The 22,132-nt window shown below is 40.8% G+C and overlaps 1 protein-coding gene across 3 annotated transcripts in view; it reads left to right on the top strand.

Moving 5' to 3' along the window:
* Nucleotides 1-22,132, top strand: part of LANCL2 (LanC like 2) — a 95,289-nt gene that overhangs the window by 48,092 nt on the left and 25,065 nt on the right. The window contains exons 7-10 of one of the 3 annotated variants that reach the window (XM_037837159.1): nt 7,659-7,835; nt 12,507-12,579; nt 15,590-15,687; nt 17,330-18,354. In XM_037837159.1, coding sequence (XP_037693087.1) covers nt 7,659-7,835; nt 12,507-12,579; nt 15,590-15,687; nt 17,330-17,344 — 363 coding nt within the window. In that variant the 3' untranslated portion in view covers nt 17,345-18,354. Of the gene's footprint in view, nt 1-7,658; nt 7,836-12,506; nt 12,580-15,589; nt 18,355-22,132 lie in introns of those variants that run through there. The other 2 variants (XM_037837157.1, XM_037837158.1) reach the window with 2 other exon arrangements.

The following is a 22,132-nucleotide window of genomic DNA, read 5'->3' as shown; positions in this document are numbered from 1 at the left end:
CCTTTAGTCTTGTACTATGAGTGTCCAGAATCTTTTTAATTTGGTCAACAGTTTCTTTAATTTCCATAAGATCATCCATTTTTTTATTTAGTCTTGCAATGTCTTCTTTATGCTCTTCTAGGGTCTTCTTGATTTCCTTTGTCTCCCGTACTATGGTCTCATTGTTCATCTTTAGTTCTTTGAGTAGCTGCTCTAGGTGCTGTGTCTCTTCTGATCTTTTGATTTGGGTGCTTGGGCTTGGGTTATCCATATCGTCTGGTTTTTTCATATGCTTTATAATTTTCTGTTGTTTTTGGCCTCGTGGCATTTGCTGAACTTGATAGGGTTCTTTTAGGATTAGTAGACCAATTGAAGTCCTTATCTCTAATTTATCAGATCTACAGCTTCGTGGAGTACACTTTCTCTAACTAACCAGCAGGTGGCGTCCACGAGCCACCTGTTCTCCACAAGCCAGTTCTCCCCTGCTTAGCCTTTTTGGTGAGTGGGGGAGTGAGTCTTGTGGGGTCCAATTGGTGTACCAAGCTTGCATGTGTAGTTGGTGTTGCCTGCCCTGTATATGGGGCGTGTTTCTGGGCAGTCAGGGAGGGGGGGGGTGGCTCTAACAATCAAATCTCCCTGGTGATCCTAGAGTTTTAAAGCTGCTGCTATAGTCTAATCCTTCAGTTCAGTCCTGCCACAGTTTGTCTCTGCCAGTGACCCACAAGTCCTTGGTATTGGCGTATGGCTCCTGAGACTTGCAAGTGGGTCCCTCTTCCAGGCCGTGCACCCCGGGTCCTCTGTTGAGGGATGACTGTGCTATGTCACAGGTGAGTGCCGTCCCCCCAGGGCAGTTCTGGGCTGCTGGGCTGTGTAGGGTGGCTCCCAGTCTGCTGAAATGATGGCTGAATGGGGCTTTGTTAATTCACACTGCTCTACCTTCCCAACTCTGGGACAATCAGCTGAGGTTGCAGGGAAGGCTAATGTCCACGCCCAGTTCTGTGGTGTGTGCCTGTTATTTGAAGCACTTCCGTCACACTGGGTTGTCTGGGGCAGTTCTCGGCTATGGGGCTGGCGATGAGCAGGAGTGTTTTCTGTCCACCAGGATGATGGCTGTGAGCGGACACCCCCCTTTTCTTGGGAAGTTGTGGTGTTTAGTGAATTTTCTTAGCCACTGGATTATTGCGTTTTGTCTCAGAGCACTCCTAGTTCTGCTCTTGACTTGACCTGCAAATTGCAAGTCTTTGAAGCTTTCTGTATTGGGCTTCTTAGAGTAATTGTTTTAGAAAAAGAAAAAAGGATTAAAAAAAAAAAAAAAAAAAAGGGCCCTCCTCAGAGATCTAATGGGTTATTGAAATGCTAAGAGACAAAGCAACCAGGGCCATTAAGGAAAGGTCCACAGGGCAGAGAGATCAGCTTTTCTTCGGGATTTGCATATGCGCCTCAGGGCCTGAGCTCGGGCCTGAGCTCTGCCCTTCCCCTTTCTATGTTCAGCAGAACTCCAAAAATCCTCCGCTTTTATTTTGGGGTTTTTCGTGTTGTTTTTTTTCTATGCCTGTCTCCTCTCTGCTGGGCTGGCTGCTCTCAGATTCTCTGGTGTCTGGTCTCCATGTATCCATGGTTGGAGTTTGGATCAGCAGAATGAGTTTCCGATAAGGGCTGCCACTGCAGTTCTCCCTTCTCCTTCCCCGAGCTGACAGCCCCTCCTCCCCCGGGACTGAGCCTGGCAGGGAGGGGCGCGGGTCCCCTGGCCGCAAAAACTTACAGATTTCGCTGATCTCAGCAGTTCCACGTTTTCATGAGTGTTGTATGAAGTATGCCCAAAGTCAGATTGCTCTGTGGTGTCCAGTCCACGCAGTTCCTGGCTTTCTACCTACTTTCCTGGAGGAGTAACTAAAACATACAGCTCACCAGTCTGCCATCTTGCCCCGCCTCCTCTCCCTCAAATTTGAAGGAGAGCTTTGCTGGATGAAGTATTCTTGGTTGGAAATTTTTCTCTTTAATCTTTTGAATTTTTTTCTCCTTTATTTTGTTAATATGATTTATTTACATTGTTGATTGTGTTGAAGGTTAAGCCAATCTTTCATTCCTGAGAGAAACCTCACTTGGTTATGAATTTTATATATATATATATATTTCTAGATTCAGTTTGCTAATATTTTGCTAAATATTTTTATGTCTCTATTAGTTTGTAATTTTCTTTTCTTATAGCATATTTGCCTGGTTTTGGTATCAGGCACATACAATGAGTTGGTAAATGTTTCCTCCTTTTCTGTTTTCTGAAAGGTTTTCTGCAAGATTGATGCCATTTCTTGATTAAATATTTGATAAATTCACCAGTGAAACCTTCTGGATATGGAGTTTTCCTTGTGGGAGAGTTTTAATTACAAATTCAATTTTAATTACGAATTCATTTTGTGCCAGTTTTGTTAATTATATTTTTCAATACATTTTTCCATTTCACCTAAATTGCCAAATTTATGGCACAGTGTTGTCATAATATCCCTTTATTAGCCTTTTCATGTCAGTAGGGTCTATAGCGATAGCCTCTTTTTCGTTCTTGATATTAGTAACTTGCGTTCTCTTTCTGTCTCTTTTCTTATTTGCCAATTTAGCTAAGTATTTACCAGTTTTGTTGATTTTTCCAAGAACCAGCTTTTGGCTTTGTTAATTTTCTCTGGATTTTGTCTACTTTCTATTTCATTGATTTTGTTGTTATTCTCTTTAATCCTTTTCTTTACTTTGAGTTTACTTTGCTCTTCTTTTTCTAACTTTTAAAGCGTTTAAATCAACTTTTTAGGACGTTGATTTTATACCTGTCTTTTTTCCTAATACAAGAATTTAAAGCTTTACATTTCCCTCTAAGTTCTGCTTTAGCTCCGACTGCATTGTCATTTAGTTTCAAATATTTTTGAGTGTCTCTTGTGATTTCTCTTTTGATCCATGGGTTATTTAGTAGTATTTTATTTGAGAATTTTCTAAGTATCTTATCCTTAGCAATTTTTTATTTAATTCCGTTGTCATCAGAAAACATTCTTTATATCTTTTTGAAATTCACTGAGACTATTTTATGGCCCAGCATTTAGTCTGTCTTGGTGAATGTACAATGTGTATATGAATAGAGTGTATATTCCATGGTTGTTGGGTGTAATGTCTGTATCAGGTAGGTCAGATGTTTGTTCAGATATTCTACAACAGGGATCAGCAAATTTTTCTTAAAGGGCCAAATAATAAAATACTTTAACCCTGTGGGCCATAAGGTCTCTGTTGCAATGACTCAGCTCTGCTGTTGTAGCATGAAAGCATCCACTGACCATATGTAAATGATTACACATGCCTGTGTTTCAGTAAAACTTAATTTGTAAAAACTGACTGTGTGGGATTGTAGCTTTTGACCCCTATGTTACATCCTCTGGATTTGTTTGGTCTAGTTCTCTTAATTACAGAGGGGTAGGAAAAGTGGAGGAGAGATGTTACAATCTCCCAACTATTGTGGATTTACTTCTCTTTAATTTCTTCAGTTTTTGCTGTATGTATTGTAAAGCCCTGTCATGAGACATATATGCATTTATTATTATTAATATATTTCCTAACAAGTTGACTCTTATATCATTATAAAATGTTACTCTTTATCTCTGGTAACATTCTCTGTCTTGAAGTCTACTTTATTTGATATTTATATAGCCACTCCAGCTTTTTTATACTTACTGTTTGCATGAAACATCTTTTTCCATCTTTTGCTTTTTAACCTACTTGTGTCTTTAGTGTCTGGGGTCTAACAATCTCAGACTTTTAATTGCAATGTTTAATCTGTGTTTATTTAATGTAACTACTGATATGGTTGGGTTTAGCTCTTTTATTTTCCATTTGGTTTCTGTTAATTCCACACTGGTTCTTTTTCCCCTCAGTTTCTCCTTTCCTGGCTTTGAGGGGTGAGTGGCAGGAAGAATTAATTGGATTTATTTTTCAGAATTCTATTCTAATTTCTCTATTGACTTGTTAACTGTACCTATTGGCATATTTTTTTTGCAGTTGCTACAGGGATTGCAATACACATCCTTAACTTTTCACAATCTACTAAGAGTTAACATTGTACCACTTCACATAACGTGTGAGAAAGTAGTAACTATATAGTTCTATTTACCCCAGCCCTTTATACTATATTCATCATAAGTATTGCATCTACAAACATTGTGAACACCCTATATAATGTTAATACGTTTGCTTTAAATAGTGCTGTGTATTTTGAAGTGTTTAAGCAAATGAAAAAAAAAAGGGGGGGCATGGAGTGGGGGTTTCTGCGTATCCACATATTTTTAATTTTCAGTGTTATTCATTCCTTCCTGAAGATCCAGATTTCTATCTGATATTATTCCCTTTGGCCTGAAGAACTTCCTTTAGCATTCCTTGTGGTCCAGGTCTTTGGACAACAAATTGATTTTCATTCATCTTAAACTTGTCTTTATTTCACCTTCATTCTTAAAGGATATTTTTGCTGGATATAGAATTCTAGGTTGACAGTTCTTTCTCCTGTTCAGTACTTTAAAGATATTGTTCTACTGTCTTCTGGCTTGCTTAGCTTCTGATGAGAAACCAATCATTCTCTGTATTGTCTCCTGTATGTATGGTGTGTTTTTTCTCTGGCAACTTCTAAGATTTTTCTCTAAATTTTTGTTTTTCATTTGTTTAACTATGATGTGCCCAGGTGTATTTGTTTGTATTTATCCTGCTCAATATCCCTTGAGCTTCTTGAACTTTTATGCCTTTTACTATATTCAGTAAATGTTTGGACAGTACTTTCCCACAGTTTTCTGAGGCTTTTAATTTTCAATTTTTTTTCTTTTCTGCTCTTCAGGTTAAATAATTTCCATTGATCTAGCTTCAAACTCACTAATAATTTCTTCTTTCATGTCTAATCTATTAAGCTGACCCAATGAATTTTTTTTATTTAAGATACTGATGTTTTTCCAGTTCCAGAACATCCATTCTGTTCTATTTTATAATGTCTGCTTCTCTGCTGAGAGTTCCTAACTATTCATTAATTGTAAGTATAGTTTCCTTTTTATTCTTAAAGACAGTTTTCATAACTGCCTTGAAATCCTTGTCTTGTTTGCCAGTATTTGGGCTATCTCAGTCAGTCCATTTTGTAACATGAGAAAACAGATTCAGAGAATTTACAGCAATTGCCCAGGTCACACGGTTAGTAGTTGTGGAAGACAGAATTGGCTCCTTGTCTGCTGACACCAGATCCCATTTTCCCTCTGCACTGCACTGTCTCTCCAAACTCCCTGCTGTGTCCCTTCCCAGGGAAACTTACCATTTTAGAGACATCATATGGAGAAGTAAATAGGTTATCTAGTCAAATTATTACTACAATGTAGAACAGATGAATTCTCCATTAAATCTGAGTGCTTTTCTCAATACTCCTTTATCTATTAAAAGTAGCTCCTTGCTTAGAGCTTGTGAGTGTGAGGGTAGTGTGGTAGGGGTGCTGCTGCTGCTGCTGCTTTGAGGAAACTGAAGGGTAAGTGCAGAATGGAACATACTTCCAGCAGCCTTGGTCTTGGCAGGGGAGCAGGGACAGAGTGAGGGAAACCAAATTGATCTCTCTTTCAACCTTCATATACACCAAGGCTACCAGAAGGGAGCAAATCAGGATTCCTTTGAGGGCCAGCCTTGCTTTCCTTATGATTTCAGGATACCCTGAAAACCATGTCTTTTCACCTGCTAGCTTCAACCAAATAGTTCTTGAGCATGGGGAAACAATGTTTCCCTTTACAATTAATTTAAGGAGGCTTAAGATGCAAATGTTGCAGTAAAGTATTTGTGTTGTCTTGATAACATAGAAAGAAAAGTAATTAACTGTAGCTAATAAGTAGTTAGCACCTGCTGTATGCCAGGCACTGTTCCAAGAGGTTTTTTTGTTTTGTTTTGTTTTTATTATTATTACGTTTTAATCCTCACAACAAACCACTGAGGCAAAGAATTATTATTATCCTTTTACAGGTGAGAAAACTAAGGCATAGAGAGGTTAAGTGACTTGTCCAAGGTCACACAGTTAAAAGGTGTCAGAACTAAGATTCAAACCCAGGTGGTCTGACCCCAGAGCCTACATCTCACCATGGGATATGCTGCTTCCATGACTATGACACGGGGCCTCACTTCTGGCAGCCTAACTTTGGGAAAGACATTTCGTCTCCCTGATGATTACATTCTACAGGAGGAAGACTGACTAAACCACAAATGCCTCCCCTGCCCCCTTTTCCTACACACTACAGACACTGATTATAGTTCCTGCCTGTCTTTTTCCCAGGAAGCCTCAGAACCCTTCTTAACCAAGTGTCCTGGTCACTACTAATCAGTCACAAATCAGTGAAACTTATTTGCCACCTCCAAGTAGATCATCTCTAATAATCTTTTGGGCTCTAATTCATTGGCCTAAACTCATTTGCACTAGAGTGAAACAAGTTAAAGAGGAGGAGACCACTATTAACAGATACAAAGGAAAGGACCAGGGAAACAAAACAAAACAAATGAAATGTAAGGAGAAAGAGAAGAAATTTTAAAAGAGAGTCTGGGGAGGCAATTCTTGACAGTTGTGGCATTTGCCTTCGGCCTCAGGTAGACAAAGAAGCTGAGTGCCCAGCTGGTTTGTCTCTGCAGCTGTCCATATAATCAGCTCGGTAAAGATAGTACCACATTAAGTTCTGCAACTCAGGCACAGAAGCTGTGTGCACGTTTCCTTGTGATGTAGCATGACAGAGCTCACTGGCCCTGGTTGTGCAAGGTTATTATGGGGCCTGGGCGAGAGGGGAGCTGACCCAGGACATTAAATATTCTTGTTCTAGATGGAAGGGCATTGTGGGATCATGAATCCTTTGATTGCCTCTACAAGAGCAGAAGCTTTAGAGTGGCAGGATGTATGTCCCAGGAAAACGGAATGGTTTGTCAGTGACAGAACATCTTTTTTTCCCTTCAGTATTTTAATTTCTTTTTATTTTGAAAAATTTAAAGAAATGTGGAAAAGTATAAACATACATGTACCCAGCACCCAGAAATAATGGGTGTTAATGTTTTATCCTGTGTGCTTTGTGTTTTTAAAATAAATTTGTCCTATCATTTATAACACATAAGTTAATATCTCTATGTATATATATACATACATACATGAAATCTCATTTAATCCTCACAATATTCTTTCTTCCCCCCACAATATTTCTTTTGACAGATATTCATTATTACCCCATTCTCATTTTTACAGAATGTTACAGAATTTTAAGGAAACATTAATAATCTAATAGATTGGCCTATAGCCACACACCAGCAAATAGCCAAACTGAAGATTGGAGTCTTTGTCTGTTTGACTATTAGGTTCTGTACTTCCATGTGTGACAGAACAGCTTACCAAAGAGATGTAGCAATTTCAATTTTAATTCTTTTAAAACTAAATTTTAGAATTTGGCAAAACAATGAACTAGAAAGAGACTAAGGAGGGATGAGCACATAGATTGCGATTATAGGTGCTAGGCATGGTGCAGCACGCAGCTAGGATTTTTTTTTCCCCAATGCCATTTCTGGTTTCCTAACATCTATGCATTTTTCTAACCAGAAGGGGAAAATTTTTTGCCAACTCTGCATTGAAAATATCTTTGTAATACTGCTTTGTTTCTTTCATTGCCCAGGTTTTTAAGGAGGAGAAATACTTGAAAGATGCCATGGAGTGCAGTGATGTGATTTGGCAGCGAGGTTTGCTGCGGAAGGGCTATGGGATCTGCCACGGGACTGCCGGAAATGGCTACTCTTTTCTCTCTCTTTACCATCTCACGCAGGATAAAAAGTACCTCTACAGAGCTTGCAAGGTAAGGACATCTCTATCCAAGTAGCTCTGAGTCCCCCAGAATATGAACAAAGTCTGCAAATAGAACTCCTGCCTCTTTCAACCTGTTTCTCCCAACTCTCAGTTTCTTTGTGACCCCAGCCTTTTCCCCCTCTCTGTGCCATAGTATCCTTTTCTAGAAAGTGGGGATAATAACAGTACCTACCTCATAGGGTTGCTGAGAAGAGTAATGAGTTCTGAACACAAGCTCTGAAGTCACACTGCCTGGCTAGAATTACCAGTTGTACCATTTTAGCTTTATGATGTTTTTTCTCCAAATCTGTTTCCTCATCTGTAAGAATGGAAAGAGGAAAAAAAAAAAAAATACTACCCACCTCCTAAGGTTGTTCCCAGAAGGATTAGTTTGAGATAATGTGTGTGAAACTTGCAGCATAGTGCTCTCTTGTTGAGGCCCCCATATATCTTGTCTGAACAACTCAGTAGGCTCCTGGCTTCTCTGCTTCCACTCTTTCCACTGCAACTTACTCCTCATACAATGGCCTGAGCAACCGTCTTAAAATGTAGGTCAGATCATCTTTGCTTGTGCCCTGCACCCAATTCTGCAGTGGTTTCCCACTGCACTGCCAGCAAAACCCACCCTCCTTCACTGAGTTCCTGTAGCCCTGGGCACCTGGACCCTTGCCTGCTTACCTCTCACCCCACCCCACCCCCATTACCCCATTGTGTCCCATTTTCTCTTTCACTGAACTACAGCCATGTACCCCATCCCACTCCCTTATAAAGTATGACACACTATTCTCTTTGAGCCTTTTATCAGCTGTTTCCTCCACCAGGAATGCTCTTTGCCCTGAAATTTGCACAGCAACCCCCTGCCATCCAGATCCCAACTTGACTGTGATGTTCTCAGAGAGGGTCCTCAAGACCTTCCAACTGAAGCGATGCACCCAGTGATTCATGTTTATTTTGTTTGTTCATTGAATACGTCTCACCAGTGGAATATAAGATCCATGATCTTATTTGTCTAGATCATTACCCTATATCAGAACCCAGGACTGTGCCTGGCACACTTAATAAATATGTGTCGGATGTATGAAAATGAATGGTGTGAAGCAAGACTCAGTATATGTTTGCTAGTATTTTTATTATTATACACATTTCACAAAATATAGTTCTATGCACACAGAAGAAAAATTGAAAGAAAATACACCAAAATGTTTACAAATGATCCTTGAAAAATGGAGGCAATCTGGGTGACTTATTCTTTGTATTTTCTGGACAATGAACATCTGTTACTATTATGAAACCTTTCCTCAACCCACATAGAATAACCCCCTTCTTTGTGCCCTCTGAGACAGAGGCTGTTGTCTGTTGTAGCATCCATGCTCCCAGTGTGGGCAAAGTGCAGGAAGCACTGGGAGCACATGAAAAGGGCACTGCCTGGTAATGGGGTCAGGAGGTGATACCTAGGCTAGGGCCTGAAGGACAGGTAGAAATTAAGCAAAAGGACCTAGGGGAAAGATATTAGAAGAGAGAAAACTGCTTGTACAAAGGCCTGGATGTGTGAGACCCACAGCGGGAATTTCTCGAAGTTCATTGTGGCCAGAGTATAGGGGAGATGAGGCCAAACAGGAGATGGAGCCAGCGAGGTGAGAGGTAGCTAGATTGTGAAGGCTCCTGTAGGCCTAGGTAATAATTCTAATAGATCATTAAATAAATACATGGAGCTGGGAAAGACTGTATGAAGATGAGACTTGGCTCATTTTTTTTTCAAGATGAAGAATTTTTCAGGTGTGCCAGGAAAGGATTGGCTTAGGGTGGTGGAGTACACTTCTGATAGGGAGAATAGCTCATGCAAAGACACAGAGGCATGAAACAGAGTGGTGTATTCATGACACCATGAGCAAGACCTTGTGGGAAGGCAAAGGGAAAGAAGCTGAGGCAAAAGGATGAAGTCAGACAGGTGGGCCAAGGCCAGATCATGAATGGCAGGCAAAGAAGGTTAGCCCTGCCCCTTCAGACGACCTTGTGTACACCTTGGAGTCACCTTGGGGAGCTTGAAAATGATGCCTGGACCCCACCTTAGGCCAATTAAATGAGGGATCCCAGGCCCTGATATTTTAAGCTCCTGGGTGATTTTAATGCTCACCCAAGTTGAGTACTCATTTGGAACTTCTCTCTTAGGAAGATTGGTATGCTCAGTGGGAAGAATAAGTTGGAGGTTGGGTTTCCCCAAATTGTCATTTAATAATTAATGCAAGAAATGTTGAGTCATCAACTAAAGCATTGGTTATCATAACGAAGAGGAGATATTTAGAAACACTTAAATGTAGAACTGACAGAATTTAGCAAACTTTTTTTTTTTTTAATGTGGAGAAATGGAAAAATCTGAATGAAAACCAGGTAGAAGATCCATCAAACAAGATAGAAGGGCAAGCAGATGTCTCCGTTTGCCAGGGCTGCTGTAACAAATACCACAGGCTGATTGGCTTAAACAACAGAAATGTATCGTCTCACCATTTTAGAGGTCAGAAGTTCAAAATGAAGGTGTCAGCTGGATCATGCTTTCTCTGAGTTCTGTTAGTGTTCTGGTGGTGGCTTGCTGGCAATCCGTAACTCAGTCTCTGCCTCCATCACATGGCCATCTCTCTCCCCATCTTTCTCCTGCTTCTGTGTCCAGATTTCCTCTTCTTATAAGGACTCTGGTCATACTGGATTAAGACCCACCTGATTTCAGTTTGGGATGAGGATCTTCAAAGATCCTTTTACAAATGAGTTCCTGTCCACAGAGCCAGAGGCTAGGACTTGACCATATTTTTGTGGTGGACATGGTCCAATCCATAGTAGCAGATTTGGAGTGTAGAAAGAATATGTATTGAATTTGATATTCCTTGTGCTTATTACTTGTGACTTTGTGTGCAGATGACAAGAAGAACTAAGTTAGCTTAAGCAAAATAGGGAAATTTATTAGAATGATGTAGAAAAACCCATTGAAGAGGTCTGGGAAGGAAGGGTCAGAGAGCTCAAAAGAAAGAGCCTAGAGAGTTATCGATGAGGAGTTTTCAAGATGAAGAAAGTGATCAAGCGACAGCATTCATTGCTCTAGAACAAGATAATGAAGTTAGTGGGAAGAGAAGTGAAGTAATGAGTATTGATTACATTTTCCAGCAGTTTGAGAAGGGATGGAACCAGGGCTGAAGCAAGTGGTTCTCAGCCAAGACCAGAGGAGATGGCAAAAGGGAAGCCAGCAGCTGATTCTGAAGTCAGTTTCAGAGCCAGCATTTTGTTTGTTTGTTTGTTTGTTTGTTAATTCAGTTTTATTGAGATATATTCACATACCATGCAGTCATCCATGATGTACAATCAGCTGTTCACAGTACCATCATATAGTTGTACATTCATCACCCCAATCTATTTTTGAACATTTTCCTTACACCAGAAAGAATAAAAATAAGAATAAAAAATAAAAGTAAAAAAGAACACCCAAATCATCCCCCCCCCCATCCCACCCTATTTTTCATTTTGTCCCCATTTTTCTGCTCATCCATCCATATACTAGAGCCAGGGGTTTTTAATCAAGGTAGAGTAATTGTTTGGAATTACATCAGGAATTACTGCCTGAAGGGACATGAGATTGCCTTGAGAGAAGAGTGGTGGTGTTGAGTTGTCACATTTTTCCACTTCACTCTTCCCTACAACCATTTGAAACAGATAATCAACTTACAGATGAGGAAACAGGCTTAGAGAAGAAAGTGACTTGCCACATACCATCCAGCTAAGAAGAAGTGGCTGCATTCCAGCCCAGAGCCTCTGCTTCTAACTGCTGTATTGCTTGAGAATCTTTTGTCTTTGCTTGGTGAATTCATTTCGGTGTCTTATTTATTGCCTGTCCAAGAAGTGAAATCTAACTCATCCCTTAAAAAAAAAAAAAATGTCCCCAAGTGTTGGTGAGCTGTGGAGAAATAGGAATCCTCATACATTGTTGGTGGAGATGTAAAATGGGGCAGCATGCATGGGAAACAATTTGACAGTTCCTCAGAAAGTGTAGTTACCATATGACTCAGGAATTCCGCTTCTGGGCATATACCCAAAAGAATTGAAAGTAAGAACTTGAGCAGATATTTGCACACTAGTGTTCATAGCAGCATTATTCACAAGTGCCAAACAACCCAAGTGTCCATCTGCAGATGAATAGATAAACAAAATGTGGTGTATCCATGCAATGGAATATTATTCAGCCATAAGAAGGAATTAAGTTCTGATACATGTGTCAACCTGGATGAATCTTGAAGACATGATGTTGAATGAAATAAGTCAGATACAAAAGGATAAATGCTGTATGATTTCACTTACATGAAATATGTAGAAGAAGCAAATTCAGTTATATGAAATATCTAGAAGAAGCAAATTCAGAGACCAGAAAGTAGATTAGAGGTTACCAGAGGTGGGTTTGGGAGGGGCAGAGGTTTGGGGAGTTGAGTTGTTGCTTAATGGGTACAGAGTTTTTCTTTGGAGTGATGAAAAAGTTTTGGAAATAGATGGTGGTGATGGAAGCACAACATTGTGAAAATAATTAGTGTCATTGTATTGTCACATGAAAGTGGTTAAAATGGGAACTCTTGTGTTGTATATATGTTACCATGATAAAAATTGAAGAAGAAAAGAAAAAAATGTCCTTCCTCTTCTCTCTTGTTAGTTTGCAGAATGGTGTCTAGACTATGGAGCACATGGGTGCCGCATTCCTGACAGACCCTATTCTCTTTTTGAAGGTAAGAGTGAGGGGAAAAAATCATAGATTTAAGCATTTGGCCAAGTGAAAGTGCTCCTTCTGTTTTCTTTCTGGAGTACCACTATTAAAATTGATTTTGTTTGAGTAATATCTCTATACCATAAAATAATTGTTGACAAATTAGTTTATTGTCAAAAATTACCTTGAGTCTCTTTACCTTACCTATTTTTTGTACCTGTGAACATCTTCCAAGTATTTTTAGATCTTTTGTGATATATACAGACAGAGCATAAAGTGCTACTTGGTAATAGAAGAAATGATGAATTTGCTCCTCTGCATTTCATCTGTAATGGTGTATATATAATATTGAGCTATTAATGGGGAACTTCAGTAGTTATTTAAGTATATATAATTATTTAAATTATATAAAGAAGTATTAGTAATTAATATTAATAATGAGAAAGTATGACTGATTAGAATATTACTAATTAGTAAAAAATAACAAGGAAGATTATTGAAGAAAATTCTGAAAAGGTCAATGTCAGGAAATCTGTAAAAGAACAATAATTAGAATCTGCTGCAGGCACAAAAAAAATAGAATATAGTTCAGGGAAACAAAATAAAAATCCTCCAGAGAGACCCAAATATTTATTTATATTTATATATGTGTGTGTATGCAATAGACAATTTATAGCATAAGCCACAGAAATCAAATGGCAAAGGTTCAATGGTGTTGGGATAAATTGATGAAAATTTTTCATCACTTTAGAGCAACATCTTATACCAATCCCAAAATAAATTTCAGAAAGAATAAATGAATCGTTTTCCTTAAAATAAATAATAATATGGATGTTGAATATTTCCTAATGCCATTTCTGCATCAACTGATATGATCATGTGATTTTTCTTCTTTAACTAGTTAGTTAATATTGTGGATGATATTGATTGATTTTCGAATACTGAGCTAGCTCTGCATCACTGGTATAAATCCTCCCTGGTCATAATGTATAATTATTTGTATGTATTGCAGAATTCTGTTTGCTAATATTTTGTTAAGGATTTTGGGGTCAATATTCATGAGGGATATTGGCCTGTAGTTTTAAAAGCTTAGTAGAGTCTCCAGTGAAACCTTCTGGGTCTGAAGATTTCCTTTTTAGCAGTTTTTAAATTATGAATTCAATTTCTTTAATATTTATAGGGCTATTCAAGTTATCTATTTCATATTGGGTGATTTGTGGTAGTTGTAATTTTTGAGGAATTGGTCCATTTCCTCTATTAATTCAACTTGGTGTGTGTAGAGCTTTTCATATTATTCTGTTAATTCAACTTGGTGTGTGTAGAGCTATTCGTATTATTCTCTTATCCTTTTGATGCCTGAATGGTCTGTATTGAAAAGCCCTGTTTTATTTCTAATATTGGTAACTTTTTTAAATGAACAGAAAATAGAGTATTTGCCAGCTCTTTTGAGAACTATGATCTTTTTAATATTCAAATAAATCATAAAAGAAGTATTTCTCAGAATAAAATTGTTTATATTCTATGCCATAAAAATGCTAAAGGCATAACAGTGTATTTGCATGAAATATAACAGAGTTAATACCTGAACTCTAAATGGAGTTCATTCAAGTTTATAATAACAACTTCAGACCCCAATAAATCACTGTCTATGAACTCTCCAGTCCCTAAAGCCTGAGAACTTAACAGGTTCATCCGTTTCTCCTGGGCCTGCAAGTGGCTGGCAGACAGAACTAGGAGTAGAGAGGACTGACCAAGTTCCTTTTGGGGGGTGGAGGGGCAGTTATCCCATGTGTCCCTGGGGGCGAGCCCCCGCCAGCAGCCTGGTGGGTAGCCGTGGCCTTCCCGGAGGCACGTGCTCCTGCTGCAACTCTGCGTCCTGTCGCATCTGGGGCCCGGCCCACAGAGCAAGAAAGCAGGGCTCACTGCAGCACAGGGCCCTGGGCTTCTTTTCCTTCAGGGTTTTAATGGGTCAGTGGTTTTCAGACATCTTAAATAAGCTGCTGGAACACTTTCTTCAAACAGAAAATTTATAGTTAAGTTTGGGGATAACTCAGATGTCCTTCAGCAGGAAAAGGGAGAAACAAGCTACTCAGCAATAAAAAGGATCAGACTGACAGGCGCAAAACATGAATGGGTCTCACTACACATTTTCTGAGCAAAAGAAGCCAGACACAACAGGCTACATACTGCGGGATTCCATTTTTATGAAATTGGGAAACAGGCACAACTAGCCTATGGTGGAATGAAATTGGAACAGTGGTTGCCTTTGGGGGACTGGGGAATGATGGGGAAGGGACGGCAGGGGCTTTCTTGGAATGATGGAAAAATTCTATATCATGATATCCTACAGTCTTAATATCCTAAATCAAGATATACACTTGGTTTACAACAGTGTATGCATTTTTCAAAACTCAGAGAAGTGTTTCATTGTGTATAAATTTTGTATCAAAAGCAAAACTGTAAACAAACAAAAATCCTAAAATCGAGGTCTGGTGGCCTGGAGCCCAGCCAGGGCCGTCCCCGCCCATCCTTCCAAAGCTCCTTGAGTGGAGTTTAAAACCATTGCTTGATTACTACAGTGAATTTGGGGTTGGGATTTACACAGAGCAAACAAATGTCTGTTTCAAAACTACATTCTTAGAAACTGCGGAAGGACTAAAATGCAATCTTTTTGTTTGGAGAGAGGGGAAAATTTATATTTTGAAATATCACAACAGCAGCATCCATTACATTTTTGGTAGAGATTTTGGTGTGAGAATCGTCTTAAAGTTTGAAGATCCAATATTAAAGCCCTAAAGCCAATTAAAAAAAAAATAAGAGAATGAAGACAATTGGTGTCTTGAACTGCTAGGTTCTAATATGAGGACTTCTGGTGGGGAAAAACTTTCTGTTTTTTATAAAATCATTTTGAAAACCCTCAGCCCCTTTTCCCATATCCTTACAGCCCCTGTAAAGGCAACAATCACTGTTACTTTGTCCTCACACACTGCCCTGGCGCCTGTTCATAAAAGCACCCATATTTTACATTGCAGGCATGGCTGGCGCTATTCACTTTCTCTCCGACATCCTGGTACCAGAGACATCACAGTTTCCAGCATTTGAACTTGGCTCGGCACAGAAGGCTAAAAAGGTGCAAAAAGACAACTAAAATACCCATTTGGACCAAAAGCCACCAGATTGCTTAGTGCCTGACACAGAATTAACTGTGCATCCTGAAAGAAAAGATCAAAAGCAAACACCTTCACAGGCCCCTTTGGTTCCAAAGACCCTCAAGTTAGAGCATGAGTGGCAGAAGCATCCCATCAGCATTTGTAACAGCGTTTCCCTCACAGGTGTAAAATATGAATTCTTTACATCCAGGCTCTCTGTAGTGTGTGCATGTTCCTCAGTGTTGTCTGTAGGTGTATGTTGTCCTAAGTAGAAGGCCCCTCTCTTCACATGATTCCAGATTAGACCATGCAGGAGTGTAAGTGCAGCAGCCACCCTTGTGTAAATAATATATAGAATAGGGCACCTTCTACATTTACAAACTAGGGACCAGTCAGCTGAAGTCTCTCTGATGTGTCAGAAAGATTATCCACAGCGATATCCTAGTAATTATCCTGTTTCAGCATTTGCCACCAGTAACTTTCAGATAAGTACGAAGGAAAGACCCCTCCAAAAACGGAAAAGAAGCAGAACAGATAAGAGATGGTTTTCTGGAACGCTTGGAGGAATGAGCCCTTCCACAGTGCAGCTGCTTGTGTCCTCTTTGGGTTTAGGGCTCACCTTATGTTTTTAAGAAACTAGAGGGGGTGAACTGCAGCTCCATCAGGACTTATTTTTAGCAGAGGTTTCAGGCACTTTATGTAGATTTTGCAAGGCTCATTGCAATCCAGGGCAGTTAGTGCTGCGGTGAATGGACTGTATGAAGTCAGGGGTAGCATTTAATATGCATAACATTCCTAATGACCCCCGTGAATAACAAGTAGCAGCAACTAAGTGGTGTCAATTCTAGAACATTTACCCAGGTATGTATTATTAAGAGACTCCACCCCAGTTTATCAACCTTATAACTTATTGTGAAAAGAATAGTGGGTACAATGTCAGATATCTAACAAACAGAAAGATATTAAACTGGATCCATGTTCTTGCAGTTAAACTTACTTTAAAAACCTGGAAAGTCATCCAAGTATAAATTTGGCATGAATAAAGTCCTTATTTTTTGTCCACTGTTTGGATGATAAAATCTCACATTTGATGAGATACGTTAACATAAAAGAACTAGTCTGCTTTTATATGTATGGGAAACATAAAGTTCTAGTCAAGGAAATTATGGTATTATTTGTCTGGCTTTTGTTAATTAAAACATTGTGGGCATTAATTTGGACTAGCATACCCTCTACAATCTTATCCTGCAAATTTCAGTTTTTAGAAGTGTTTTTGTCATCATGGCACCTCCCAGGTGGTCTAAGACTGAAAGAACTCCTCATCTGGCGAGCCAAGGCATGTGCCGTAAAAGACAAGATAGGGCTTTCTTATGGTCTAGTCCTGGTCCACAGGGGACTAGCTAAACATTTTACTAGTCCCAGTTTCCACTCCTTTCATAAAGGAGAAATAAGAATATCCATTTAGAAGAAAAATCTCCTTCATGCCCTTTGCAGTTCTTCAGGTATTGCAGAGCCTTATGTGTGCGGCTGACTCACAGAACATGGGGCCGTTAATTCCTAGATGGTCTCTCCTGGTTGCAAACACTACTGTTTCTAAGTCATGATTATTTTCTTTCAAGTCAGGTTGGTGACTTCTGAGGGTTTACTCCCTTGTGACCTCCAGCCTGGTCCTGGGCTCCCGGGGCACTCCAGCACCCCATTGTCTGGAGGTGGGGCATGCTGTGACAAACGAGCCAATTCACTATCATGTGATATCAAAGTTCCTCCAGAACTTTCCATCTGGAAAGCATTCCCCATCCTCCCCATCCACCTTACCAAATGCAGCTCAAAAACAACTTTCGGAGCTTCCTAACCTGGCCCTGCCTGCCTCATCAACAGCAACCCTTACGGCTCCAGCTGACAGCACTGCCCAGGCTGGGTCATTCCTCAGTAGGAGCTGCACATGGAATCACCCCAAAGCCCCCATCGCAGCCTCTCTCAGCAAGGAAGAGGCAACTTGTGAAAGCCCTGATTCTGGCCAAGCATCTCCAGAGCAGCAGCAGAGGGGGCTGCTCAGTTATTTCAACGCCTAGCCAGGTGGGTTCTCTCATGTGCTTGTTTGAGAGATGCTTACAGGCTTTCCGTCTGACACATTGAGGTGAAAAGAAGATACTTGTGGAGTATACAGTCAAAAGCTGGATGTTGCTCCAAATGGCCAGGTTTCTGTTAATGGAGATTTTATTTACAGAGTTGTTTAAGAAGTCAGCTGGGTTGGGTTGACACCTTCCTACTTCTCCGCTAGCTCTTAAACTGCTATGCAGTCCTGTGATTCTTTATCCCACTTCCTCGCATCTGATACTTGGCCTGCTGCTTGACAGTAGTTAGGGCACTCAGTCCCTGAAGGCAGAGGAGAAATGCTGGAACTTGAAAGGACAGAAGATTTAAAGAATTAAGTTCAACAGTTACAAGTGTTTGAATTCAGAGTTTAGAGCATTTCACATTCATTTCTTGGATTTGCCCGTGCTACACTGTGTTCTCCAAAACGTGTCTACACTTTAAAAATATGTACATGCCCAATACCATTTTGAAATTTGAAGGGGAAAAGTTGATGTCCACAAAAAGTGTTTGGGGTTCTTTGGTTTTGTTAGTAAAAGATAGTTGTGTGGTGATGACGTGTGGGATCTCCTTTTCTTCTCACTTCTCGGCTTTTAAGAGTGGCGTTGTTCTTCTGAAAGTTTGATTCTTCATTTTAAAACAGAGCAATTGCTCATGTTATGATGTACTGGATAGTATATCAGAATGAGAGCTGAAGGGCTCTGCATATGCACTTATTTTTTAAAATTCAGTTTTATTGAGATGCATTCACATACCATGCAATCATCCATGGTGTACCATCGTCCACAGTACCATCATATAGTTGTGCATTCATTCATCACCCCAATCTATTTTTGAACATTTTCCTTACACCAGAAAGCAACTGAATAAGAATAAAAAATAAAAGTAAAAAAGAACACCCAAATCATCCCCCCCATCCCACTCTATTTTTCCTTTAGGTTTTGTCCCTATTTTTCTGCTCATCCATCCAAACACTAGATAAAGGGAGTGTGATCCACAAGGCTTTCACAATCACACTGTCACACCTTGTAACCTATATTGTTATACAATCATCTTCAAGAGTCAAGGCTACTGGGCTGGAGTTTGATCGTTTCAGGTATTTATTTCTAGCTATTCTAGTACATTAAAACCTAAAAAGTGTTATTTATATAGTGCATGAGAATGTCCACCAGAGTGACCTCTTGACTCCATTTGAAATCTCCCAGCCACTGAAACTTCATTTTGTTTCATTTCGTATCCCCTTTTCATCAAGAAGCATGCACTCATTTTTTATTCCAACATGACCCTTGAAACCTGGATGATGATGATAAAAGCCCACATGCATTGAGCTTGTATTATGGGCCAGGCCCTTTACTCTCCCTGGCTTCCTTAATCTTTACAACAACCCTGGGAGGTGGGTACTCCTGTTACCACTATTACAAAGTGGATGCACTGGCCCGAGGGCACACAGCTGGAAAGTGATAGCGGAATTTCTCTCCAGCAGGGTCATACTTTTAAATTGCATTCAACTTCCTCTTCCCCTCCATACAAGACTCTGAAGCTAAAAAACAATTGAACCCCTGGAGAGGCACGTGACTGGGAGACTGGGAGGAGCCTCCCTCTGGTCCCTGTCATCTCTAACACCCCCCACCTTCTTGGCTGAAGGGGACTCTAATAACCATTTGTTGCATTTGTATACCACTTTTAACTTTGTAAGGCAGTTTCCCATTGATTGTTTCATTTGCTAAGTTCACAAAAGCAGTGATCCAAGCTTAAAGTCCAGACCCCCTGCATCATCTCTACACACTGTGCCCACTCCATCCCAGCGTCCGTGCTGCAGCTTCCCAGGGTGTTTCCTTTTCAAGGCCTCCCAGCCTGGCAAGAGGCCGGGTGTGCAGCAGGAATGGAAGCTGGGTTATCTTCAGGAGTCAATGATCCCACTAAATTTTTAAGCAAAATTTTACCTGCATGTGCATATGAATATCTGAGAGAGGATTCTTGTTTTTTCCAAAGTTTCAAAGTTTCCATTCTGGTTTGCCAATGCTGCCATTATGCAAAATATCAGAAATGGATTGGCTTTTATAAAGGGGGTTTATTTGGTTACACAGTTGCAGTCTTAAGGCCATAAAGTGTCCAAGGTAAGGCATCAACAATTGGGTACCTTCACTGGAGGATGGCCAGTGGCGTCTGGAAAACCTCTTGTTAGCTGAGAAGGCACATGGCTGGTGTCTGCTCCAAGTTCTGGTTTTGAAATGGCTTTCTCCCAGGACGTTCCTCTGTAGGCAGAATCTCCTCTTCAAAATGTCACTCTCAGTTGTTCTTGGGGCATTTGTCCTCTCTTAGCTACTCAGGAGCAAAAGTCTGCTTTCAAAGGCCATCTCCAAAATGTCTCTGTAAGCTGTAGCTCCTCTCTCAGCTCCTGTGCATTCTTCAAAGTGTCCTCTTGGCTGTAGCAAGCTCGCTCCTTCTGTCAGCTTTTATAGGGCGCCAGTAAGCTAATCAAGGCCCCATGCTGAATGGGCAGGGCCACACCTCCATGGAAATTATCCAATCAGAGTTATCACCTATAGTTGGGTAGCTCACATCTCCAAAGAAACACTCAGTCAAAGAATTACAATCTAATCAACACTAATACATCTGTTCACACAAGATTGCATCAAAGATAATAGCATTTTGGGGGACATAATACATCCAAACTGGCACAGTATCTATGACCCAGAAAAGGTTAAGCATTGAGTTGTGGGATAAATGATATGTGTGGGCAAGATGGGTATCAAGACAAGGGGCAGTGAATGCTGAGGAAGATGGTGTGGGCGGGGCGGCAGGAGGCAGAGGCACCGGGCTCACTTAGGAAGGCCCAGACCACAGCAGGGGAGGCCGCCTGCAGGTCTCAGCTTTCCACATCAGAGAGGAGAGCCAGATTCAATTCCAGCAGGGCTGCTGTCCCAGGGCCCGTCAGCCTCTTCTCTGCTCCTTGGTGTCCAGTGCTCACGTGATGGGACATGGGGATGTAAAGGGCAAGTCCAGGCTCAGCAGCAACACAGGCTTCTGTGTGAACTGGCCAGTGGCCCCACAAGGCTCGATTCCATTCACTGTCCCTCCTGGACGGAACATGGTTGTAGACTCCTACAAGGCTCAGTTTTATGAAGACTCCGGCTCCCTGGGTTTAGATCACTGGAAGCACAAGGTGATCTCAGGTAGCTGGGGCTATGATGAGATCCAGTTGTCTTCTTCACAAATACACTGCCCCATTTCCCTCTCCCAAGTGGGGATGGGAGGCTTGACTCATTCAATATATGTTTATTCAGCAACTTCAGTGTAGGGTGCCAGGTATTATTCTAAGTGCTGAGAGAAAATGAGTTTTTAAAAAATCATCATGGCCCCCTCCTCGTGTAGCTCACACTCCAGCTTGATGAGCCTGCCTCAGTGAGCGTCCTCGAGCTCAGGCTGGAGGCTGGTCACCACTTCGGCAGAACCTCACACAGCACCCCTGCAATTAAGGGTGTGGACAGCTAGCCCTGGGAAAAGAATGTGGTATGGAGAAGGAACAAAGGTAAGTGGTGGTCAGCTCCAGCCTTGCAGTGTGGCATCTCCTGTCGTCAAGGAGTGAATGGTCTATGGAGAAGATAAATATTCCCATTTTACAGCCAAGCCAGTATAGCGCAGAGGCTCAGAAGTCGGAATGCTTTGCTTACTTTCCAGCTCAACCATTTATTGTGTGAACTTCAGCAGGCAGTTTCCTAAGCCTCAGTTTCTTTCTAGAAAATTGGGACAATGATAATATCCTCTTTATTTAGTTGGTGCAAGGATAAAACTAAATAACAAATGGAAAAAGTGTCTAGCATGTGTAAGTGCTCAGAAAAAAAGGTGAAGTGAAGGTGTTGCTTATGTGTAAGGCAACAGGCTCACTCTCCGAGGTAGTAGAAAGTAGTGGAAATGGAATGAAAGCCCAGATCCTTCCAGCTCTGAAATCCCATGTTCTGCTCTGCCTGATGGTTTGATAGCTTTCAGCCAGCTGTATGTGTGTGTGTGTGTGTGTGTGTGTGTGTGTGTGTGTGTGTGTGTGTGTGTGTGTGTTCCTCACCGTTCCAGGGCCCTTCAAGGGGAAAAGATGCTGCAGCAGCATGGATGTCCCAAACCACAATTCCAGGCTTACGTCAAATCCAAGAGTTCATCGGCGGTTGGGTCTCAACAATTCCAGCCAGTTCTCTGTTGCCCCCACAGGTTACTGCACCACCTACCACCAGTATACCCCAGTTACTCTGAAGATAGACTGTCTTTCATTGGGTCACAGACTCTCCCCAGGTGGAGCTGGTGAATTGTAGTGCTGGCCGCATGTTTGTAGGGGTCTTA

This window comes from Choloepus didactylus, chromosome 5 (assembly GCF_015220235.1).
Source record: "Choloepus didactylus isolate mChoDid1 chromosome 5, mChoDid1.pri, whole genome shotgun sequence".
Classification (NCBI taxonomy): domain Eukaryota; kingdom Metazoa; phylum Chordata; class Mammalia; order Pilosa; family Megalonychidae; genus Choloepus; species Choloepus didactylus.
This window is presented reverse-complemented; position numbering and strand designations above follow the sequence as displayed.